Source organism: Miniopterus schreibersii, assembly GCF_964146895.1.
Source record: "Miniopterus schreibersii genome assembly, chromosome: 2".
NCBI classification, from domain to species: Eukaryota; Metazoa; Chordata; class Mammalia; order Chiroptera; family Miniopteridae; genus Miniopterus; species Miniopterus schreibersii.
Window position 1 is genome coordinate 74803994 of NC_138102.1, and position 26779 is coordinate 74830772.

Below are 26779 nucleotides of genomic sequence, written 5' to 3' on the forward strand. Positions count from 1 at the left end.
TACCATTAAATCTTTTCTTTACAGTTAAAAAAACAAAGAGTTGCTCTATTAGTTATCTATTCTGTGTAAGAAGTTACCCTATAACTTAGCAACTTAAAACAACTAACATTTATTATCTCGTACAATTTCTGAAGGTCAGGAATCTAAGGGTGGCTTAGCTGTATGGTTTTGGCTCTGGTTCTCTCAAGAGACATCCTCAAGTTTGCAACCAATGCTATAGTCAGCTTAAGGCCTTTCTGGAATCAGAGAATCTGCTTCCTGGTTCACTCACATGAATGTTGGCAGCCCTCACTTCTTCAACTGGCTGTTGGCCAGATACTTCATTTGTTTGCCAGAGATGTCATTTGTTTGCCATGTGAAATTCTCAATAGAGTGCTCACTACGTGGCAGCTGCTTTTCCCCAAAGCAAGAGATCCTAGAGAGAGAAAGTGCCTAAGACAGAAACTGAAGGTTTTTGTAAGCTAATCTCAGAAATGACATGCCATCACTTCGCTGTATGCTGTTGACCACACAGACTAACTCTGGTACAATAGAGGAGGGGGTCTATACAAGGATGTAAATACCCAGGGGCAGGAATTATTAGGGTTATCTTGGAGACCAGCTGCCACAGTTGATATTTAGTATCAATTAGAAAGCAAATTATATTATCCATTTTCTTCGTTTGCTTTGCTGTATTTAGTTTAACCCATGATATGGCTATATCATGTAACTTTCTAGAAATATTTATTGAGTGTTCATTATATGGAAGGCTCCAGGATTTTAAGAACTCTTGAAAGTCCTTCCTGGTTCCTTTTAGTCACCTGCTTAAAATCCTTCATTGAGTTTATCTCTTAATCTTTCCTTGCTATGCAATCTATGTTTTACTTTGTGGTACAAATTATTTCATTATTAAGAAGAGTTTATGTTCCAGGGTTAATTCTGAGTACTTTGCACTTAGCATCTTATTTAATTGTCAAAACTATCCTATGAGGGTTACAGGTGAGCTAGGTCAAATTTTTCTGGCTCATTTTAGTTAAAATAACTTTTCTTTTTAAAAATATATCTTTATTGATTTCAGAGAGAGGAAAGGAGAGGGAGAGATAGAAACATCAGTGATGAGTCATTGATCGGCTGCCTCCTGCACACCCCCAACTGGGGATCGAGCCCACAACCCAGGCATGTGCCCAGACCAGCAATCGAACCCCAGTCGCCTTGATACTAGGTCGACGCTCAACCGCTGAGCCACACCTGGTCAGGCAAAAATAACTTGTATTTAGGACTCATCTCAAATATAACCTCTTCCAGGAAGTCTTCATTTGGATTAGTTGTCCCTTTCTTGATTTCTGTGGCACCCTGTGCAACATATCACTCTGTACTGAGATTTTTAAATCATTTAGTTCCTTCATTAGATTAGAAACTGTAGCATATGAGTAAAAATAAGGGCTCTGGAGTAAAAAAACGTGGGGCCAAATCCTGGCCACCACTTACTAACTGTGACTTTGGGCAGTGTACTCTTAGCCCACCTTTCTTCATTTGTTAAAATGGCATAGGAAAAATAGTACTTTCCTCCTAGAGTTGATTGTGAGAATGAAATACAAAGTGCTTGACGCTATGCTCGGTGCTCGGCATTCAATAAATGTTATCAATAAACTCTTCGAGGGCAGAATTTTTAATTACTGATTCAAATTATTTAATTAGTTAATAGGATTATTATAGTTTATTTTATTTCTTTTTTATTGAGTTTTGTTGATTTATATTTTTGTGGAATTTTCCACTTAATGTAAGTTTTCTAATTTATCGACATAAAATTATTCAAAACCATTCCCTAATATCTTTCTAATCTTTGTGATGATGGTCCCAATTTCTGTTGTTAATACTGTTTATCTGTCTCTTTTTTCTTAGTCAATCTGGTGGGAAGTTTATTTTATTTTATTAGTTATTTTAAAGAAGCTGTATCTTATCTTTTTTTCAGCTTTATTAAATTCTGCTCATATCTTTATTATTTCCTTCATTTTACCTTCTTTGAATTTTTTCTGTCTTTTTTCCTAACTTTAAATTTCTTTTCTAATATAAACATTTAAAGGTATACACTTTCCTAGTCCTTTTTTTGTTTGTAGTACCAAAATTGGCAATTGGTATTCTCAAAGTGGGAAAAAAGATCTCATTCTGACTTCTAACTTGCTGCTGTCAATTGTGATTAAATTTATCGTGCTCACCATGTCAAAAAACATTATTTTGCTGTCATCTTGTTTCATATAGGATTCACCTTTATTTGATCTTATTAAACAAGCAAAGGACCGAGAAGGACCAGCTGATCACCTTGAACCTGCTTGTACTCTCAACCTTCCTCTCCAGAATAATCACACTGCAGCAGATATGTAAGTAGAATATATGTTACATTATCCGTTCAACCTGCAAATGGATTTTGAGCATAATGTAATGTGAGATATTATATAGGAAAGCTGTAGGAAATAGAATTTTGAATACAACATCATTGCTGCTTTCAAGAAGCAGGAATACAGAATGCATGACCTGAATAAAGGACATATTATTAAAGTGGTACAGAGTGCTACTGAAATCATTCAGGTCTGGTGTAATGAGGACAGTTTTCATGGCAGAGATGGCAATTTAATAAGCCTTAAAGATGGAATAGGATTTTAACATGGAAACTGGAGAGGAGGGAGGAGGCAGAAAAGTGTTCCAAGAGTCAGAAATGGCATGAATTCCAAAGCTTAATAGCCAGGAAAGTAGAAAACATTTTACAGGGAGTTTGGATCAGTGCATGTGGAGTGAAACATGGCATAGGCACAGGGAGTGGTGTGGCATATGAGACTAAAACACTTGATTAGTGGATGATAAGGATGGAAGAAGAAAGCAATAGCTAACATTTACTGAGGGTTCCCTATGTGCTGAACAGTTGCCCAAGTGCTTCAGATTCTTTTTTTCCCCCATTTAATCTTCATAACAGCCCTGCAAGGTAGCAGATACTGCTATCAGCATCAATTATCTATAAAATAGGAATTAAAGCAATGAGGTAACTTGTCAGAAGTTCACAGAAATCAAACCCAAGCAACCTGACCCCAGAGCCCATATTCTTAAACATTCTAGCTACACTGCTGTTCATAGAAATGTACCTAATGTTATGTTTCTGTTGAGTTCTGTGTGGATATTGACATTACAGTGTTCTATGATTAGTGCAGGGACTATTTTCCAGAGATGTCGTTTCCCTGCTAACTTGTACCCAAAATATTTCTACAATGTGGCGCCTCTGTCTTCAAATATACATTTGTTTGCTAGGTCATACATTAATATAAGTAAGTCAAGCCTTATCTTTTTCTCTAACACAATAAAGACGTTGTCAAGAATTGTTCTAGGCAGCAGTAATACAAAGGTGAATAAGATGGACTAGGTCCTTCCCCTTGTAGAGCTTATATTCTGGAAGAAGGAAATAGACAGTGAACCTGTAGACTAATACATGAGGTTATTTTAGAGTATAGTAAGTTCTGTAATGAAAATAATAAGAGCGTGGTGAAAGAGAGAAACTGAGAGAGTGATAGAATGTTTAGAGAAGCTTTCTCTGATGAGATTTGACCTGAGACTCAAGGACAAGCGGATGCTGGCCAGGCAAAAATCTGCATGGTGTTCATTCCAGGCAGAGCAGACAGCAAGTGCAGTGGCCTTAGAGCAGATCCAACGTAGCTGGTCTGAGGAACATAAGAAATCTCATGTGGCTGGAGTAAAGTGAGCAAGAAGAGAATAGCACAAGACAAAGTTGCACTAAACTGGGGCTAGACCTTGTGTGTTTCTGTAGACCAGGAGTGGGCAACGTCTGTCCAGTGGGTTGTATATGGCCTAAGAAATCATTTGGTCTGGCCCTGCTAAGGCAACTGCAGGCAGGACTTGAAATTCAGCAAATCTAGGAGCTTTTATCATAGCTAATTTTTAAGTTGATATAATTTTGTATGGTCTGTGAATGATGTTATAAATATCCAAATGGCCCTTGTCAGAGAAGAGGTTCCCCACCCTTGCCATAGACCGTAGGAAGGAGTTTGGATTTAGAAAAGCAATGGGAAAACATTAGGTTTTTAATCAGGAGTATAGCTTGCTATAAATTTGGTGTTTTACAGGGCCACTTTCTGACTGCTGTTTAAAGTATTGGTGGAGTTGGAGGAGGGAAAGAGGAATTTGAGTTGGAGGGCAAGGAAGAAAGTAGGATCAGTTTGGAGATAATTTCAGTAGTCCAAGTGAGAGATATAGGTGACTTGGTCTAAGACATGTCAATAGAGATAGAAAAAAATGGAAGGATCTCAAATGTATTTTAGAGGAAGATTTAATAGGACTTGGTTTTCATTGGGTTTGAAGAGCTAGGAAAAGAGAGAAATTAGAAATAACTCCTAGATTTTGACTAAAGAAACTGGATGTAATACAGAGCCATTTATTGAGATGGGAAAAACAGGGAAGAAATCAAGAGCTCCACTTTGAGATTCAAGTAGGGAAGTCCAGTAGATAATTGAATATTTGCACCTAGAACTCAAAGGAGACTAAATTCTAACCACATTCAGTCACTCTATAATATTGTCACATAGTGAATTGAAGGGAAATCCTAGGTTGATAGTAGACTAGACCCTGGTACTTATGAAATCATTATAGTGGTGATTCCCTTTTCCTAGTGTACTAGTTAATATAGTGCATGTGGTAGAAACATCCATGGTAAGCTACAAATCGTACTTCCTGCTCAGAATTATTTCTCAGCTACTAAAGTAAAATTAGAAAGTAGACTAAAGGACAACACAGAGCAGTAGTGTATCAGAAATTGAGAGATAATATTTACTGATATTTCTGCCTTAATTTATGTCTGACATACAGGGTGGGGAAAATTAGGTTTACGGTCGTGAGTACACAAAACACAGGTTTATTCTTGCATTATTTTTTATTGTTGTATTATTTTCCATTCAAACAACTGTAAGCTTACTCTTGCCCCACCCTATATTTAATGTATAGGTGTAAATCTGCCTAGATAATTTTATCTAAAGTATTAATTTATAGAAATCTGTATTAAATAATTTAGATGGGTGTATGTATGTGTACATAATTAAGTCTTATCATATATATGAACCATAGTTATCAATGAAACATTTTTAAAAGAAAAAATATGACAGTACTATTTTAGTATAATAACATGGTCTTTTAAGCTGGAGTCATTTTATGATCTCAATCCCACTATAATTATTAAAATTGAACATACATACTATGTAGTTTTTTTTAAAGTAGGCAGTAATTCCCAGGAAAAGCCATTTATTAAAGATTTAGAAATTATGACAGGCTTAGTTTTCCTATTAAGCTATCTTTTCCAGCTTGTATTTAAATAGCCTGCTCAAGGAATAACAGAATAAATAACAGAATAATAGATTAAATACACATGGTGTGTTTTGATGCAGGTGTACAACTGTGTGTATGTGAGAGAGAGAGAGAAAGAGAGGAAGGGAGAGACAGAGAGAGGAAGAAAGAAGGAGAGAGGGGAGAAAGGGGGGTGGTTAACAAACTGATATGAAGACTTTTCCTTTGAATATATCTAGGTATCTTTCTCCTGTAAGATCCCCAAAGAAAAAAGGGTCAACTTCACGTGTAAATTCTACTGCAAATGCAGAGGCACAAGCAACCTCAGCCTTCCAGACTCAGAAGCCATTGAAATCTACCTCCCTCTCACTCTTTTACAAAAAAGGTTAGTAGATGATTACTTTCAAGACCGTGGACTCTGAAACCAGGCTGACTAGGTTCAAATCATGGTTCTTCTGTTTACTAGGTGTGACCTTGGGCGAGTCCACTTAATATCTCTATGCCTCAGTTTTCTCATGTGTAAAATAAAAGTGATAATAATCTACCTTATAATTATAATAATTTACCTTACAGGGTTTTTGAGATAATTAAACGAATTAAGACATAAAATGCTTGCAACAGTGCCTAGCACATAGTAAGCATTCAGAAAGTGTTAGATGTTATTGTTTCTGCTGCTGCTGTTGTTATGATTTCAAGTTTACGTTTGGAAATACTTGCTCCTGATATTAGTTTTGCTGTTCAGGTGCGTATGTTCAGGTGTTCAGGTGTAAATGAGAGTACACAGTGTGCTGTGCCCTAAGGTACAGGCACATTTCCTAGTAACCAGGTTGTATAGCACTCCCTGATCCTGTGCGTATGGTAGCTTGGGGAGGTTGGTTTGTATGTCTGTGCATGTTTTATACATGCAAGTGCACACTCACTTGGGGCTCTTTAAAGGAAAGTGAAAGGCCCCATTTTTCTGCATTAAATATTTTTTCTAATTTATTCAAGTCAGAAATATTGTAAGACAGCTCTTACCAGAGCAGTGGTTCCAAAGCATGGTCCCCAACCAGCAGAATCCAACTTACCTGGAAAGTTCTGGAAAGGACAAATAAACTACTTAATCAGAAACTTTAGGATAAGGAAAAAGCAATTCTTGTTTTAACAAGTGCTCTAGGCAAGTCTGATACACACTAAAATTTAAGAACCACTGGGATAAATTGTTAACTAAAAAATTCTCATTACTTTATGCAAGTCTTTTAAAGGTACATTTAAACCAAGGGTATTTGTATTTAAAGTAGGTAGAGGAAAATTCAATTTTGTGGATTCCCTTTTTCCTAACATGTATTCCAGTACTCTCTAAATACAGTATTCTCTAAATAAAGTTTACTTCACAGTCATGTTACTTAGTGGTACAAGTCTGCCATTTTTCAACAGAGTATGCTCCATTGACATTTTATAGATAAATACACTTTGTTTTTGTTTTGTTGTTTTAGGATTGGAAAAATTAAGACACTGAAAATTCCATTATTTTAAAAATAATGTTCCCATTTGAATACTGATAGTGAGAATTTCCAACATCTGTGATGAGTGGATACCAGTGGAAGTGAAACAAACCCTATGTGGTTTGTCTGATTTCACAGTATCCTATGATCTTTCTTCCTCTACCTTCCACTCTGCCTTAATTTTATGCTGTAATAATTAATTCAGCAAGTAGTATTTTACCATCTGTGTACCTAGCACTATGCTAAGGCTAGGAATCATTTAGTCTTAAGGGGAAGAGTGGTAGAAGTGAGTGAGGTTATTGTTAAAGTTCTAGTTAACAGCATTATGGTTATAGCCATTGTTCTGAAAAAAATCCACTGATAATTCAAAATGAACAGTAAACATAACTAATTCTCCTTTTCTCTTTAAGTGTACCGACTAGCATATCTTCGACTAAATACTCTGTGTGCACGTCTTCTGTCTGACCACCCAGAACTAGAACACATCATCTGGACCCTTTTCCAGCACACACTGCAAAATGAGTATGAACTCATGAGAGACAGGCATTTGGACCAGGTAAGAAAGAATGCACTTCACCTTCCCTTCGACTTACTATGTACTGATTTCTTAAGAAAAGGTCAAATTCAAATAAGAAGCTAGATTAGTTTAGTAGACTTAATGTAGATTTACTTGTTGGCTATCTTTTATATTTTTGCTGTAATTCTTATAAATTAGAGTTTGAAAGTGTTTCAGTAACTTTACTTGCTTAATGACACGAAAGATCTTGTATGTGAAAACCACTGAAGAAACTGTTTATATTATAGGCTTTTCTGTGTTATGATAAGCTAGATTTCCTTTCAGTGTGGAAAAAAAGCAGGAGACTTAACCAGTTGATCTAAAACGGTGCCTATTAAGTGAATGAATGAACGAACAAACGAACGAACAAGCGACTGGGTTAATTAATTTACAGAAAACAGTCCCATATTTTCCTTTTTCTTCTCTGTAAATAGGATAAGAATGTTTTTGGGTAACAGATTTATTGAGCTTAAGTCACATACCATACAAATTACCCATTTGAAGTGTACAATCTAGTGGTTTTTAGTATATTCACAGACTTGTACAACCATTACCAAATCATACCTTTAGCACTCACTCCTCACCCTCATTCCCTACCTCCTCCAGCCCCAGGCAACACTAATCTACTTTTTGTCTCTGTAGATTTGCCTATTCTGGATATTTCATATAAATTGAATCAAATAATATGTTATCTTTTGTGTCTGGCTTCTTTCACTTAGAATAATTTTTTGTAGATATTTACAGATGACCTGGGCATGTGCAGATGTCTCTAGATTCTTTTTTTAATTTATTTTTTATTATTGAAAGTATTATAGATGTGCCCATTCCCCCCACTCTTGCCCCCCTCTACCCAGCCCCTGCCTCTGCCCCACCCCAGGCCTTTACCACAGTATTGTTTTCATTGTTTGTCTCTGTAATAGCTTTTATCAGTACTTCATTCCTTTTAATTGCCAAATAATATTCCATTGTATGGATATACCACATCATGGTTCTTCCTTCATCAATTGATGTACATTTGATTTCTACTTTTTGGCTGTTGTAAGTAATGTTACTATGAACATTCATGTACAGGTTTTTTGTGGACATATGTTTTCATTTCTCTCTGGTATTTATTTACCAAGTAGTGGAATTTCTGGGTCATATGGAAACTCTCTGTTTAACTTTTTGAGGAATGGCCAGATTGTTTTCCAACATGGCTGCGCCATTTACAATCCTACCAGCAGTGTATGAGGTTCCATTTCTCCACATCCTCACCAACTTGTTATTTGCCCTTTTTGGATATGAGCATTCTAGTGGATAAGAAGTAGTTATCTCTTTGATTTACATTTCCCTTATGGCTAATGATGCTAATTGAGAATCTTTTCACGTGCTTATTGGCCGTTCGTATATCTTCAGTAGAGAAATATCCTTTGCCTATTCTTAAATTGGGTTGTATTTTTATTATTGAATTGTAAGGGTTCTTTATGTATTTTATATACAGGTACCTTATTAAATACATAATTTGCAGATATTTTCTCCCATTCTCTGAGTTGTCTTTTCATTTCCTGGATGGTGTATTTTGAAACTCAAAAGTTTTTAATTCTTATGGTGTTCAATTTATCTATTTTTTTCCTCTGTGACTGGTGCATTTGGTGTCACATCTAAGAAACCATTGCCAAATCAGAGGTTGTGAAGATTTATTCCTGTTTTCCCCTAAGAGTTTTATATTTTTAGCTCTTATATTTAGATTTTGTTCCATTTTGAGTTAATTTTTGGCATAAGGTAGGAGCCCAACTTCATTCTTTTGTATGTGTATACTAGTTGTTCAGTGCTATTACTTGAAAGTCTTTTTTAAAAATTTTTATGATTTTATTGATTTCAGAGAGAGGAAGGGAGAGGGAGAGAGAGATAGAAACATCAGTAATGAGAGAGGGTCATTGATCGACTGCCTCCTGCACACACCCTGCTGGGGATCGAGCCCAAAACCTGGACATGTGCCCTGACCAGGAATCAAACCTTGATCTCCTAGATCGTAGGTCGATGCCGGTTGGGCTTGAAAGTCTTTTTTTCCCCTAGGGACAGTTGCTGAAAATCAGTTAACTGTAAATGTGTAAATGTTTATTTTTGGTCTCTATTTTATTGACCTATGTCTCTTATACTAGTATCACACTGTCTTGATTACTGTAGTTTTATAGTAAGTTTTGAAATAGGGAAGTATGAGCACTATTAATTTTGCTCTTTTACAGAATTGTTTTGACTATTCTGAAACTTGATTTCTATATGAATTTTAGGATTGGCTTGTCAATTTCCTCAAAGAAGCCTGCTTGAATTATAATAGGGATTACATGGAATTATAGATCAGTTTGAAGAATACTGTCAAAGCAACATTGTCTTCCAGTCCTTGATCATGTGGTGTCTTTCCACTTATTTAAATCTTCCCTAATTTCTTTCAACAATGTTTTTTAGTTTTTTAGAGTACAAGTCTTACACTTATTTTGTTAAATTGATGCCTAAGTATTTTGTTCTTTTTAACGCTATTGTAAATAGATTTGTTTCCTTAATTTTTTTCAGATTGTTCATTACAAGTGCATTGAAATACAGTTGATTTTTGTATATCGATCTTGTGTCCAGCAACTTTGCTGAACTCATTTATCAGTTCTAATAGTTTTTAGTGGATTCCTTAAGATTTTTCAATATAAAGATCATGTCTTCTGGGAATTTACTTCTTCCTTTTCAATCTAGATGACTTTAATTTATGGGCCAAATTGCCCAAGCTAGAACTTCCAGTACAGTAGTGAATGGAAGTGGTGAGAAGGGACATCCTTGGTTTGTTTCTGATCTTAGGGGAAAGCATTTATTATTATAAAATCATTAAATATGTTATCTGTGGGTTTTTAATATATGTCCTTTATCAGATTGAGAGGGGTTTTTTTTATTCCTAGTTTATTGTGTGCTTTTATCATGAAAGGATGATGAATTTTGTCAGATACTTTTCCTGTGTCTGTTGAGATAATTGTTTTTTCTCCTTTATTGTATTGATACCTAGTATATTACATTAATTGTATTTTACATGTTAAACCAGCCTTGCATTTCTAGAATGAATTCCAAGTGGTCACAGTTGTAGCCACAGTACTGCTGAATCAGCTTATTTTTGTTGGAGATTTTCTAAAATTGATTTTTAGAGAGAGAAGAAGGGAGAGAGAGAAAGAGAAAGAAACATCAATTTTTTGTTCCACTTATTTATGCATTCATTGGTTGTTTTTTGTGTGTGCCCTGACTGGGGATCGAACCTATACCTTGGCGTATCGGGATGATGCTCTAACCAACTGAGCTACCCGGCCAGGGCTGGAAATTTTTACATTTATAATCATGAGAGATGTTAACATTTTTCTTGTGATGTCTGACTTTGGTATCAGAGAAATACTGGCCTTGTAGAATTAGTTGGGTAATGTTCCCTCCTCTTCTAATTTAGGAAGAGTTTGTGACAAATTTATAGTGACTCTTCTTTAAATGTTTGGTAGAATTCACCAGTGAAGCATCTGGGCTTGGGCTTCTGTTTGTACAAAGTTTTTTTCATTTATTTATTTATTTATTTATTTATTTATTTATTTATTTAATTTTATATTTTATTGATTTCAGAGAGAGGAAGGGAGAGGGAGAGAGAGACAGAGAAACATCAATGATGAGAGAGTCATTGATCGGCTGCCTCCTACACGTGCCTGACTGGGGATCGAGCCCACAACCCAGGCATGTGCCCTGACTGGGAATTGAACCGCTGTCTCCTAGTTCCTAGGTCAATGCTCAACTGTTGAGCAAAACCCGGCTGAGCTGTACAAAGTTTTTGATTACTAATTCAAACTCAGATCTTCTTGAGTCATTTTTGGTAGTTTGTGTCCTTCTATAAATTTTTCTATCTTCTTAGATATCTGTTTTTTTGGTATACAGTTATTCATAATGTTCCCGTATAATTTTTTATTTCTATAAGGCTGGCAGTAATGTTGCCAGTAAAAATGTTTTGAGCAACAGGTGAATTATTGTATAAAGGTATAACCTATAAATATGTATATTTTACCAGATCATATTTGAATGTATACATTCTAGTATGCTGGATTTTTTAAAGTAGGTACCTGTTGCCTTTTGGTTCTACTGCTTCTCTACAATATAAAAAGATATAAATAGTAGTGCTAAGGATTTCCAAAGAAATCAAGTATCTGGAATAAAGAACATTTTTGTGAGAGGTGCCTTAGGTAAAGTGTTAGAGTAGGAGAAAAATGTGAATTATCAAAGACGATACTGGATGGCCTTCTAAATGGGAAGAATAGTAGGATTGGAGCTGGCTGGATGCTGAGCAAGGGATGATGAATACTTATTCTTGGCAATAGTAGATGTGAGCAAGAATGTTGCAGAAGATATGACTACTTAAATTAGGCAATACAATTCATACAAATTAAGAAAGTTTGATGTCTTAAAGTCAGAAGGAATCATTTAAAATTTCATTTTTGCATTTAAAAATATTTTTATTTGAAATGTCATATGCATATAGAAAAATCCAGAAGGGTACATCTTAATGTAAACTCATGATCTGAACTCACCTGTATAACCAGCATCCAAGTCAAGAAACAGAACACTATCAACAATATAGAAGATTCTCTCCTGTCCCCTTTCAATCACCACATTCCCCTTATCATCACCATCAAGTGTATTAAATATTATTTTACTTGGTAGTTTGAACCTTTTTCACACCTGGCTTTTTTGTCTTATAAATATGTCTTTATTGATTTTAGAGGAAGGGAGAGGGAGAGAGAGATAGAAACATCAATGATGAGAGAGTCATTGATTAGCTGCCTCCTGCATGTACCCTCACCGGGGATCGAGCCCACAATCTGGGCTTGTGCCATGACCAGGAATGGAACCATGATCTGGATCAGAGGTTGATGCTCAACCACTGAGCCACGCCAGCCGGGCATGACTTTTTTTTTTTTTAAAGTGCTACTTGCACAGCCAACTGATTCCAGTTTCAGCTTTTATCTTCTGGAAAATACCTAAGGGGTCGGAGCAAAAGTTAGGGTTATTTACAGACCAGATGATCAGTCCTGAATAATCGACAGTTGGCTATTTGCATTTTGTTCTTTAAACACAATTTGGGTTAAACATTTCATATAGACTTTCAAACTGACCTCAGGATGGGAAAAGGATCCTGAAGGAAATTAAATTTCCATATTTAAGATTAAAAATAAAGATAACAGATGCTTTTTAGAACACAACCATGTTATAAAATTTTGACTATTTTTTCATCACATTTATTTATTAGATCATGATGTGTTCCATGTATGGCATATGCAAAGTGAAGAATATAGATCTAAAATTCAAAATCATTGTCACAGCTTACAAGGATCTTCCTCATGCTGTTCAGGAGGTATGTAATCTTCCATGGTAAGATTTTTTGGAATATATCCATATGTATAATATGGATAACTTCAGTTATTAATTAGATCATATATTCTGACCTTATTATGTAAGTTCACATATTAATTTTTTACTTTTATATTATTGGTTAATTATTTGTAACTAAAATGGAATTGGAAAATTAATTCGCTTTAATATCCACATTTATATTATAAAGTTAATAAGAAATACTATATCCCTGCAATAATCCAAACCTAAGAAGGCTTTTTCAGATTATTTTTTCTGTACAATATGTGCTTCTTACCGTTAAAAAGTATTATGAACTATTAAAAAAGAGAATCTAAAAAGAAATTCACAAATTCATTTAACAAGTGTTTTAATTCTTCTTCCTCAGACATTTAAACGGGTTTTGATAAGAGAAGAGGAGTATGATTCTATTATAGTGTTCTATAACTCGGTCTTCATGCAGAGACTGAAGACAAATATTTTGCAGTATGCTTCCACCAGGGTATGTTAAAAGTATCCTTTGATTGGGAAAATCTAATTATAAAGCAATGGATCTCACTAAAACATTAAATAAATTATCTGCCTCTTTGCTTTTACTATAGCCCCCTACCTTGTCACCAATACCTCACATTCCTCGAAGCCCTTACAAGTTTTCTAGTTCACCTTTACGGATTCCAGGAGGGAACATCTATATATCACCCCTGAAGAATCCATATAAAATTTCAGAAGGTCTGCCAACGCCAACAAAAATGACTCCAAGATCAAGGTTTGTGTTTTCTCTTTAGGGAAGTGTTAAAAAATGAGGGGATTATTTTGATTCACGGATAAAAATATAAAGCTTTTTTCATTTAAAATAAGCTATACTCTTGCATCCCTTATTTGCTTATTTATATTAAATGACATGATAAGAATTTGGGGAGAAAAAAAGATACTCTGTTTACTTAGGTAGGTTTGCAAATTAAGTCATCCACTTTCCTGGATGCTGGGGTCTTTTCTTTTGTAAACATTCTAAGAACCAGTTTGGTCATAGGTTTCAAGTCATTTTTATTCTGTGGTTTATTGAATGTCCTGTAAGCTCTCTCTGTGGACCTGTTCATCTTGCCCTGTTATAAAAATGTAGATGGCTAATTAAATGTAGATGACTAAATAATCTTTAGAAGTCCATCCCTAATTCTTCCTGTGGCTTCCTTATACACAGATCTCTGTGTCTACCTCAGAAAGGTGCTGTGGATCTGGGAAATGATGAGTGTGAAGCAGTTTTAAATTCTTAGATGAAAGATTCTGTGCAACTACAAATCATTATATTATATTCCACATCCAACCACAGCTGCTCTCTGGCTTTGAAGTACTTCAGTTGACTTATTATATGTTGTCATGGGCTACTTGTATAATGTGGAAGGCAGATTAGTGAGTGTAGTTAATGTATTATCTCATCTCAGAAATTGTCAGCCCATGTAGTTAGTTGTACTTAATGGGCAAGAAAAATAAACAAGGAGAGGGGATATATTAACCCCTTAGAAAATATTTATGTGGTATGTTTAATTAAATAAGTAATGCATACTCATGATAAAAATTTCAAAGTCTACAGAAAAAGATAAGATAGAAAGAAAATGATTGGCAAATGATATAAATGCTCTTATGTAGCCCTATACTATCCTTTATTTGGTGTTCTTATAGTTGAGTACCTGTGTATTGAAATCTGAAACTTATAAACTGCTAAGAAACCACACCATGTTTATTTAATTTACACAGTCCCACACTTCCACATGAAAATGTATACCAGGATAATTTTTTAATGATGATAATTAATCCATATTATGCTGATAATGATGGGTATTTGCTGACCCTAGTGAAATCACTTCTGGCTTGGGGTTCTTCTCTAGGAAAAAAAGTACCATGAAAATCCTGATTAATCATTGATCAAGCATTAAGAGAGCATCTTAACACTCTACTTATCCAGCATATTTAGGTATTCTGGTTAGTCAAATACATAGAGATTGATGGCCACTTATCAAGGAATTGGAGGACAATAAGATCTGTATGTCTGCTAGTTCCATGTGCATATCAGCAAATCTTTATTTTGTCAGGCTAATGCTGTACTTTAGCTTTATTATTAAGAACATAAATTATATGGTTCAAACAAGGCCAAACAGACTAATAGAGATTTCTGATTCTAGGATATAGGATAAATAGCCTTTACTCTATCTATCAATATAGATCCTAATTAGAATTGATTATTACTTAATATCATAAGTTTTTGCCAAATGTAACTTGAATTTTTAATGAGAAAATGTGAAAGAAATTTTAATTGATAACTTACCCATTTATTTATGAAAAATTAGGTAGGGGTAAACTTAAATTTTTTTTTACCTTCTTTAAATGTGGACAATGGCAGAATATGTTCTTGTAAACATATAGTTCTTGCTTTGAAAATCTAGGAGACAAGTTCAGTGTATGACTAGACTACTACTGTTAGGATAAGCCTTTAATGAGTATAATTTATCACTGGTTCTAAGGGTAGAGGAAACGTTTGATTTGGTATTTCTGATAGTTTGGAATGCTGTGTGTATGTATATCTCTGCACAGTTGTGTATGATTTTCATTACTAATTTGTATTTTTCTTAACTTGACAGAATCTTAGTATCCATTGGTGAATCATTTGGGGTGAGTATTTTCTCTCTATGAAATACAGTGACATGCACTGTAACTATAAAAAGAAACTGAAGATTTCTATAATTTGAATTTACAAATGCTGTTATTTAAACATCTCCTCCAGGCATGTTGCATAGAATTTAGAAATTATATATATCAGATTTATTTTCAAATAAAATGTTTTCTAAACGTTTCTTTGAGATTACATAATACACATATATGTGTGTGTACATACATTTATGTATATATGTAGGTACCATAGCCTCAAAGGAATGTTTAGAAAATAAGTTTAAAATTCACTAATTATGAGTATAATTTGAAATAAGATACTCCAAAATGTATCCACCATATCCAAATATCATCAGCCAGTCCCTACCTACTGGTTTCTCCTTCTACACATATACGCACTTTTGCTTGTCCATTCTCTCAGACTTCTAGGAATTCTTTCTCTGGTAAATTGACTAGAACTTGGTTATATGAGGCTCTGCCCTGGGGTAAATGCCAGGGTATGTGGTGGTCTTTGTTCCAGAGGGACCCAAGGAAAAGCTTAGCTCTTTGAAAGTTAATGTAGCCTGGGAATCTACTACTATAGTTCGCCTTCCATTAACATCGCTAATTCAGCAAGCCCTGTATTCAGTGTGCATTACTATTAATGTTTCCCCACTCCCATCTCTCTTGCCTTTATTAGTTATTTATTGCTGCATAACAAATCACACCCACACTTAGTAACTTAAACATTTTTTTATCTCAGTTTTCTGTGGTTTCAGTAATCCAGACATGGCTTAGCCAACATGTCAGTTGGGGCTGCAGTTATCTCAAGGTTCAAATGGAGGAGGATTTCTTGTATGGCTGCTGGCTGATCCCTGATTGCTGTCTGTCCAAGCCAGTTGCTCCTTGCCATTTGAGGCTTTCCATAGGGCTACTCACTACTCGCAACATAGCAGCTTGCTTCCCCCAGAGCAGGAACTCCGAGAGAGGGAGGGAGGGAAAGGAGGTAATGAGCAAGATGGAAGTCAGTCTTTTGGTCACTAATACTGGAAGTGGCATTCCATCACTTTTGCCATGTTATTTTTGTCAGAAGCAAGACAACACTAAGTCCAGCCCATACCCAGGGAGAAGAGGATTACACAAGGGTGTAAACACTAGGAGGTGAGGATTAGTAAGAGCCATTCTAGAGTCTGCCTGCCTGCCACACTTCCCCAAATGAAATAACTAGAGAAAGGTAAAAGTTTGCATACTAAAAGACCAGGTATTAAAATGTATGTTTTAAATAATAAATGTTGTGACATTTAGCTCAAGGTAAATGATCAGGTTTCACAAAGGAGACAGCATACACAAATAGGGTTGGATCTGGATAAGTATAGAGTAGTGGTGTTCAAACTTTTCTGCTTGCCATTAACCTTTAAAAGAACTGAGAAAATGTTATATGTACTTCCATATTTTAAAGCTGATAACTAAAAAATCTTATAAATTTAATAAGTGCACAGGATTTAGTTTCTATCATATATATGTGCTCTAAATATATTTTTCATCAAAACCTGTTTTTGCATTTGATTTTTGGAAAATAAAATGTAATCAGCAAAGTTAATCCCCACTTCAAATCAACTCGTCAAATCAGATTTCATTTTTTTTACTAGTATTTCCTTTTTATTGAATTTATTGGAGTGACACTGGTTAACAAAATTATACAGGTTTCAGGTGCACAATTCTACAACACATTATTTGTACGCTGTATTGTGTGTTCGCCTCCCCAAGTCAAGTCTCCTTCCATCACTATTCATAATTTAATTTCTATCAGAAAGTCTGACTTCATTTTTTTAGTCAAGTGAACATGTTCATACACATCCCTGAGAGAATCACCTTACTCTGGTTCTAAAATAGATAGATAACAAAATTTTGTCACGTTTCTCCCTTAGATAAGGTAAGGTATTCTACCCCCTTTGGTATTTCTTACCAAAACATTCTTTACTTTGCTGTGACAGGATTCTCCCTCAGGATATGTCTCTCAAACCATCTTCAGTAATACTGGATGAACTCAAATTGTTAAGTCTTTTGTTGTTGTTAATCCTCACCCGAGGATATTTTTTCCATTGATTTTTAGAGAGAGTAGAAGGGAGAGAGGGAGAGAGGGAGGGAGGGCGAGAGAGAGAAACATCGATGTGAGAGAGACACATCTATTGGTTGCCTCCCGCACGTGCCCCGACCAAGGCCAGAGATCAAACCTCCAACCCAGGTACATGCCCTTGACTGGGAATTGAACCTTCAACCCTTTGGTGCACAGGCTGACACTCTAACCACTGACCCACACTGGCCAGGGCTTAAGTCTTTTTGATATTTGATTTTTTATTTAAAAAACTTTATGAATGCCCTGCCCAGCTGGCATGGCTCAGCGGTTGAGCATCGACCTATGACAGGAGATCGTGGTTCGATTCCCGGCAGGGCACATGCCCAGGTTGCAGGCTCAATCCCTGGTGTGGGTTGTGCAGGAGGCAGCCAGTCAGTGACTCTATCTTATCATTGATGTTTCTATCTGTCTCTCTCCCTCTCCCTTCCTCTCTCTGAAATCAATAAAAACATATTTTTAAAAAAACAAAAAACTTGCCTGGCCGCGCTTGGCTCAGCGGTTGAGCGTCGATCTAGGATCCAGGTGACTGGGTTCGACTCCCGGTCAGGGCACATGCCCGGTTGCGGGCCTGATCAATGACTCTCTCATCATTGATGTTTCTATCTCTCTCTGTCCCTTTCCTTTCCTCTCTCTGAAATCAATAAAGATATATTTAAAAAAAAAACAAAACCTTTATGAATTAGCATTTCAACAAATACTGTATCAATCAATGATGGTTTAAAACATATAAACTATATGACTTGTCAAAGTAATACCCATAAAGTGAGTCCAAAATAATTATTTACTGGACACTTCATCTCATTAAATTCTTGTGATGTTCTCTGTGGTTATGTTATGTCCTAAAAAACAAAAAAATTGCCAAAAACAGGGTTCCAGAAAACTTTACATGCTTATGAGAAAGAGGAAGCTTGGTGTGTGGGTGCGTTCTGAAATTGAGGAACTAGGACTTTCAGAGCAGTAGTCAGAGTTGTTGGATGAAGAGCTTCATGGGAAGAGACAGGAAGATTTAAAAAGAGGAGGTATTTAATTGGGCACACAGTTACTCTGATTTTAAGATTTTTCATGTGTCTTATTTGGTCCAGTTAAGCAGAAAGTTAAAATGCAGATATTATATCTGCCTGATTTTTGACACACCTCAAACTACCGTTAAGGGTTGCCAACTACAAAGTGCTGGCATTTAAAAATTTAATAAACAATTCTGTAATTCCTAGACTTCTGAGAAGTTCCAGAAAATAAATCAGATGGTATGTAACAGTGACCGTATGCTCAAAAGAAGTGCCGAAGGAAGCAACCCTCCTAAACCATTGAAGAAACTACGCTTCGATATTGAAGGATCAGATGAAGCTGATGGAAGGTAGGAACAGATTTAGAATGTGTTTCATTAGCTGAGCTGATCATCTGGAGAACCCAGAGTGGCAGCTTGGCTTTTGACTTCCACCAGTCCCTTTCATGCCAATTTTATTTGGAAATTGTGAGAATTCCACAAAATAATAGGTATGACTGCATCCCAGAGTTAAAGGTACCATATAAATAAACCTTATACCACCTACAGAAATACATTGATAATACCATATGTTTAAAATCTGATCATTTTTACAATATATTGATAAAATTTTGTTACTTTTGATTAACATTAGAGTTTAAAATGCTTACTCTTAAAAAATATTAGCTACTTTGTTATAAGAACCACTGAAAACTATATAGAATCATAAATTTCTGACATTCATATTTTAGATGGTTTGTTTATAAACCTTTGAAATTAAAAGCTACCCACTAAAATAAGAGTGTAAAGTAAGTCATAGAAAGCACCATAGTTATTGGAAATTTGAGTTTTCCATTTATACATACATATGAAATATTGTGCATTTTTTTTAACCTGCAGTAAACATCTCCCGGGGGAGTCCAAATTTCAACAGAAACTGGCAGAAATGAGTAAGTACTTATCATTTCACCTTATGTAAATGAAGTCGTTTACATTGCAAAAAAACTTTTCATGTTAGAAAAGAATAAATACACATAATTCCCTCAACTAGTGGACTTGCTCATGCACTTAAAGTATAATTTAATCAAGAATGTATTATTTACCTATGCAATCATTTGTAGTTTAAATGTATAATGCCAAGTGAAGGTCATCTTGACCCCTTCTAAAATCTTTTGTGCAGGAAGACTAAGAAATGAAACTGCATCTTCAGCATGAAGGCTGTGGTTAGGAAATATTTTAGGATAGCAGAACTATAATGAAGAACTCTTTTAAAGAGTGTTGGATATAGGGAAAGGTCTTATAAACTTAGTGTATATAAACATCATAACCCTTATTTAAAGAATAATCTTCTATTCTGCTATTATTGAACTTTCCTAACTTGCAAGTTTTCAAACTTAAAAGTTTTCTATTACTAGAAATCAGAATTTTGATAAAGACCAACACCTGATCACTTTCCAAGTTATACTGCAACATAAATTTGGAATATTAAGGCAAATGGAATTCTATCCTAAGTTACTCTGACACTGTAAAGGATTAACGCAAGTATAGTAGAAGAAAAAAGCGCATTATGAAAAAGATAAATGTGTGCTAACTGCCACTGGGTTGTCTTAGAGAGAGAGGTACCTATGTTAGTGAGTGTGACATTTCATGATAGTCTGGTGCCAGATCCATTAACAGGAAAAAGAGCTGGGAAAGAAGACAAATATATATGAGATAAGTATTAAAACTCATTCCTACATCATACCAATTAAAGTGTGACTTTATTTCGAGCATATATTTTCCATTGCTTTTCATAGAGAGTGGAAAGGGATGGAGGGGGAGAGAGAGTGAGAGAGACACATCAGTTGGTTGCCTCCAGCACTCAGGATGGAGCCTGCAAACCGAGGTATGTACCCTTGACCGGAATAGAACGCAAGACCCTTCATGGGCCGACACTCTAACCACTGAGCAATTGGCTAGGGCAAAGTGTGACTTTTTATTTATTTAAATGTATTTTTACTGATTTCAGAGAGAGAACAAGGGAGAGGGAGAGAGAGATAGAAACATTAACAATAAGAGACAGTCATTGATCAGCTGCCTCCTGTACACCCCCTGCTGGGGATGGAGCCCGAGACCCGGGCATGTGCCCTGACTGGGAATCAAACCTCCATCTCCTGGATCATAAGCTGATGCTCAACCACTGAGCCACGCCCGGCCGGGCCAAAGTGTGACTTTTAAAAAGGGGCTTTCTCTAAACACGTCTCTGTAGATACTAACTTAGAAATATAAAGAATTTAAAAGAATGCTTTTTGATTTTTTAAACCATTTTTCTATGTGTATTATTTTAAAGAGTACAATTAAAACTAAATATACCAAAAGTTTAAATTTTTGATTATAAATAAATATCTTTTTGGATTTTACATTGACTAATGTACTCCTATTTTAACTTCTAAATAATTGTTGCCTTTCCACTCCAGTACATGAAAATAGAAGTAAAGCTTATAACTAAAATCAGGCCTTGAAAACATGTGGAAGCATTATGAGCCCTCAAATACACATTTAAAAGGGAGTAAAAACCTGTAAAAACATGTATATTTTCTTAGAGAAGAGTTCAGTTGCTGTAGTCAGTTCATTTCCTGATGACACACTTAGCTATGATGGTGAGTTCCCTCTGCCAGACTGAAATTCAGGGATTTGTGCAGCTGGAAGGCTGGGGAGAAGCAGCAGGAGTTTTAACCAGTAAGGCTAAGGAATTCTCCAGGCTCCATTCAGCTTTCTTCAAAGAATTGCATTCAAAAAAAAGATCAAACAATGCTAGTTGACTCAGAGTGGAAGGGGCAGAAGGGGAGACTTAGAATTGCTGTTTTCTTTCTTTTCCAAGTGTAAATATTCTTTGTGCTTCTTTATGAAGAGCTCCTGTCCACCACTAAAATCAAGTTAAGAATATTAACATAATTTAAAAGAAAAGTCTGACTGCTGTCAGGGGAGGGGGTTTTCGAGGCTTGGTGAAAAGGTGAAGGGATTAAACAAAAAATAAACAACTCACAGACAACAGTATGGTGATAGCCAGAGCAAAAGGGGACTGGGGGCAGGTAGAAGAGGGTAAAGAGGGGATAAATGGGGATGGAAGGAGACTTGACTTGGGGTGATAAACACACAATAAAAAATATAGTTGATATATTATGGAATTTTACACCTGAAACCTATATAATTTTATTAACTAAATCACCCCAATAAATTGAATAAAAAATGTTCTTTTGTCTATGATGCAATTAATAATGTACTTTTTAAATGTCCGTTCCCACATTAAATGAGCTGTGAGCTGATAGTCTTTGCAGTACCTGCAAGTCATCCCTGAACACAAGGGAATTGCTAGTTTTGTCAAGAATACCAACTCACTTCAGCAGATCATTCTGAGCCAGCCCAGGATTCTGCTCTGTTCAAGTGCCAAACTCAAAGCTCATCATCTGTAGAACAGTGGTCTATAATGTTGGGCATACCTGCAAGTGTGTAAGACTACCTTTTGAGGTACTTTAGAAAATATTAGAATTTCTTTTTTTTATCTCTACTTTTAATGTTTGTTTGGGGTATGTGTGCTCTGTAATTTATCCACACATACATATTTGTATATATGTACATATTTTGGTGGTACATGCTTGGAATGAATTTAACTGTAAGGATATATGATAAAAAATTTGGAAACCACTGCGTTTGTAAGGCCCTGAGCTCCACTGATTTGGCATAAGCATAATGTATATGGCAGCCCTTTGCCAACATACCTAGCACCAGCAGTCCCATTAACATTAAAAGTTCGTCATCTTTTTTCCAGCATCTACTCGAACACGAATGCAAAAGCAGAAAATGAATGATAGCATGGATATCTCAAACAGGGAAGCAAAGTGAGGATTTCATGACTTTGGTGGGTACTATGTTCACCTCTGGCCTCATTGTCTCTCACAGATCTGACTGTATAACTCTCCCAGGTTCTGTTTACGGCCACATTTAATATACATCTTGAGCTCTTTTTATGGATATAAAGTGTTCAGGTACACATTGAATATTTGTGCAGAAGATTCCTAAGCCATTTGCAATGCTGTAGTTAATGGAATATACATTGTTATTGTACAAGATTGAAAATCTTGTGTAAAATCTGCCATTTAAAAAGTTGTAGAAGATATTTCTATTTCCAAAGGATGCCTGGGAGTGGGAATCCCAACAACCCATGCCTGTCTGAGTATTTTATCTTCTCTTGTGGCATATGTGTGATGTTTGCTATTATTTTTATTAATTTATATTTATTTTTTTAATTTAACGTGAACACCCTTAGAAGGTGTGTCTTGTCTTCCAAATGCAATTTGGCTGACTGCCCCCAACTCACCCAAATGATCCTGAATTCTCCTTCTAAAACAGAATTAGTAACTAGAAAAAAATTACTAATTTTTATACATTAGATTTTAGTTTACTAATGGAATCTGATGTACTGTGTTTTTGTTTTATAAATTTTAGCTTTTAAATACAAGCAGAAAGCAAACTATAAACATAGGATATTGTCATACTACTGATACAGATTTCATACCTCAGGACTTCTAAGAATTTATTGATTCTTTTCTTCATCCAACTCATGGTTTAAAATTAGGGTTATTAATATTACTCTTGGTTTTTATACCACTCAGATTACTGAATTCATAAAGTATCCATCTAGTATTTGGAAAATAAAGTGTTCAGCTATAGCTTTGCTATAGAGGACCCTAATACAGTATATCCAAAGTGCACTTTCTAATGTTTCTGGGTCCTGAAGAATCAAGATTCAAAATAATTTTACTCCATAAAACAGACTTTAATATAGGAGTCTTAATTTTTTTTCTTAGTGATTCTGCCTAATTGCATCTCAGCAGTTATTCTGCCCTCCTAAATTTGGGAAGGGATATGTGTTCTCTGGAATGGTACATGTCTTCATGTATCTTTAGAGCTAGCAATTGTCTATCCTTTTTTTAAAAGTCAGTATGGTCTAACACTGGCACATTCAAAGCCACATTATTTCTAGTTTAAAATTTCAAGTACATATTCAAAGGCCTCTGGGTTAGGCATTGATGTTTCTAATTTTTTTGCAAAATTTTCAAAACAGCTGCATTGTAAAAGAGGTGCTTTTCCTCCTAGCACCTAAAGGTGTATTTGAACTATCTTGTGTGATTAACTTATTTAGAGATGATATAATTTAAAATAGATGGTATTTAAGGTAGCGTCAACTAGCTTTTAGGAAAATCACTTTTGTCTAAACTCTTTCTAAAAAGAAATCTGGTCTGTTTGTTAGAAAACAAAATTTTATTTTGTGCTCAATTAAGTTTCAAACTTTGTGTTGGTTTTTTTTTTTTTTTACAGTTTTCTTGATAACAAAGGCACTAGAATGAATGCTTTACCCCATTTCCTCATTAATTTTTGCATGAATATCATAAAAATCAGTTTGCTTTTAGGTCAAGGGCTTATCATATTTCTGAGCCTTTTGCTAACAAACTCCCGTTAGAATTAGTGCCAGAATTTTAGGAACTACAGAGATCGTGTATTGAGATTCCTTAAATAAGAATAAGGCTTCAGATATTGCTTTATTGCTCTTTTGTATTGGTTAAAACTGTACATTTAATATTGCTCTGTTACTATTTTCTACAATTAATAATTTGTCTATTTTAAAATAAATTGGTTGATAAGAGTATTAATGGTCTGATGTAGTCTTTGTATTAAGCGCACTAATGTTCTCTTATACTATATCTAAACTCTGTTCTAATATCTCATCTGTTCTTAGCCTTTAGTGGGTTTTATATGCTGATGATTCCTAAATTTATTTCTCTAGCCCTGACCTCTTCACAGAGGTCAAAATCCTCATAGCCAGTAGAACTCTTCATTGCTACTCCTCCCACCTCTCAACTTCTTAAAGCATGAACCAAAATCAAACAAAAATACCTTGTTTCTACCCTAGTCTTTCCCTCATTTTACTAAACACTTTCTTGAGCCAAAAACCTCGTAGTCGTCTGTTAACTTTTTTTTATGTAAATTTAAAAAAATTTATTGTTATTGTTGAGAGTATTACAGGTGTCCCCTTTTCTCCCCCTTGACCCCTTCTACCGCCCCTGCCCCCCACCTCATGCCTTCACCACATTTTTGTCTGTGTCTATGGGCTATGCATATATGCATATGTTCTTTGGTTAATCTCTTCCTACTCATCCATCCCCACCTTCCCTCTGAGATTCATCAGTCTGTTTCATGCTTCTGTGTCTCTGGATCTGTTTTGTTCATTAGTTTATTTTGTTCTTAAGATTCCACATATGAGTGGAATCAAGTGATACTTGTCTATGTCTGACTGGCTTATCTCGCTTAGCATTATACTCTCCAGGTCTCTCCATGCCATCTCAAAGGGTAAGAGATCCTTCTTTTTTACAGCTGCATAGTATTCCATAATGTACCACAGCTTTTTAATCCACTCATCTATTGATGGGCACTTGGGCTGTTTCCAGATCTTAGCTGTTGTAAATTGCTCCACCATGAACATAGGGGTGCATATATTCTTTCTGATTGGTGTTTTGGGTTTCTTTGGATATATTCCTAGAAGTGGGATCATTGGGTCAAATAGCAGTTCCATATTTAATTTTTTGAGGAAACTCAATACTGTTTTCCATAGTGGCTGCACCAGTCTGCATTCCCACCAGCAGTGTACTAGGGTTCCCTTTTCTCCACATCCTCACCAGCACTTGTCATTTGTTAATTTGCTGATGGCAGCCATTCTGACATGTGAGGTAATACCTCATTGTGGTTTTAATTTGCATCTCTCTGATGGTTAGTGACTTTGAGAATTTTTTTCATATGTCTCTTGGCCATCTGTATGTCCTCTTTGTAAGTCATGAAACTGTAAAAATCCTAGAAGAAACCATAAGCAGCAACATCTCAGACATCTCTCATAGCTACATGTTTGCTGGTACATCTCCGAGGGCAAGGGAAACAAAGGAGAAAATAAACAAATGGCACTTCATCAAAACAAAAAGCTTCTGCACAGCAAAGGAAACCAACAAAATGCAAAGGGAACACACTGTATGGGAGAACATATTTGCCAATGACACATCTGATAACGGTTTAATATCCAAAATATATAAGGAACTCATACAACTTAACAAAAGGAAGACAATCTTATTAAAAAATGGGCAAAGGACCTAAATAGATATTTCTCCAAAGTGGACATACATCTATTAACTCTTGTCTCGACCACCATTAAAGATTTCTAACTGGTCTCCACACTTCCTCTTTCCTTTTTACTTTTCACCTCCACAAAGAGCAAAAATGATCCCTTTAAAATGTAATTTACATTGCTACTCTACCCGATGTATTCACCCTCCCTGTCATGGCCTGTGAAGTGGCCCCTCCCCTTCTCCACCCTCACCCCGCTTTCCGCTTGCTCACTATTCTTTAGCCGCACTGAGCTTTTCTCTAATGACGCCAAGCCTGTCCCTGCAGCTCAGGCTTTTATGTTTGCTACTCCTTTTGTCTAGGTGCTCTTTCCCCAGAATGTTGCCTGTCTTTCAGGGCTCAGTTCAGAGGACTTGTTTGACCATCCACGTTATGTGGAAGCAAATAATACTCTCTTCCTCTTTTCAAATGCCACCCACTGAGTATATACTATATTCCAGCTGTAGTTGTACATGTGATGATACAACAATGAGTAAGTAAAACTAAAATCCCATCTTTGTGGAACTTTCATTCTAATTCTAGTTTCAGGGGAAGACAGCAAGTGAATAAATAAATGTGGAATACATAATATGTCCAACTGTATTAAGTACTTTGCGGGAGACATAGCAGGGAGGAGGACAGGGAGTGCTGGTAGGGAAGGCAGTTTTAAATTTTAAGTAGGGTAGTCAGGGAAAAACTTGCTTAGGTGATATTTCAGCAGAGCCCTGAAGGTGGTGAGAGCATGAGTCATTGTCAGGAGCAACAGTCCACAGAGGGGGAAAAGCTATGCTAGGAGGTGGGATGTGTCTGGTGTGTTTGAGAAATAAGGAGTCATGGAAGAATGGAGAGTTGTAAGAGGAGGAGTGGGGGAACCTAATATAAAGTTTATAAGAAAGGCCTTTCCTCCCAAGCATCCTTTATGTATATTATAAGCCCACAATCCTTTATCTGCAATTCTGAAATCCACAAAGCTTTAAAAAAAACAGTGGGTTCTTTTGTTTTGGTGCCAAGTGGTATGGCATCAAAAGCGTATCTAAACTGGCAGGGAGCTATTTACAACCTTTATCCCACTTAGTGGGAATATT

At 35.7% G+C, this 26779-nt stretch overlaps 1 protein-coding gene across 3 annotated transcripts in view; it reads left to right on the top strand.

Annotated features, from left to right (window-relative positions):
• The window catches only part of RB1 (RB transcriptional corepressor 1), a 140804-nt gene extending 116615 nt beyond the window's left edge, over positions 1-24189 (top strand). For 2 of the 3 annotated variants that reach the window (XM_081130697.1, XM_081130698.1), the window contains exons 18-27: positions 2239-2357; positions 5556-5701; positions 7211-7356; positions 12647-12751; positions 13136-13249; positions 13350-13513; positions 15381-15411; positions 18736-18878; positions 19407-19456; positions 22315-24189. In XM_081130697.1, the coding sequence (XP_080986823.1) occupies positions 2239-2357; positions 5556-5701; positions 7211-7356; positions 12647-12751; positions 13136-13249; positions 13350-13513; positions 15381-15411; positions 18736-18878; positions 19407-19456; positions 22315-22388 (1092 nt within the window). In that variant the 3' untranslated portion in view covers positions 22389-24189. Of the gene's footprint in view, positions 1-2238; positions 2358-5555; positions 5702-7210; positions 7357-12646; positions 12752-13135; positions 13250-13349; positions 13514-15380; positions 15412-18735; positions 18879-19406; positions 19457-22295 lie in introns of all 3 variants that reach the window. The other variant, XM_081130699.1, reaches the window with a different exon arrangement.
• The last annotated feature ends 2590 nt before the right edge of the window (positions 24190-26779 follow it).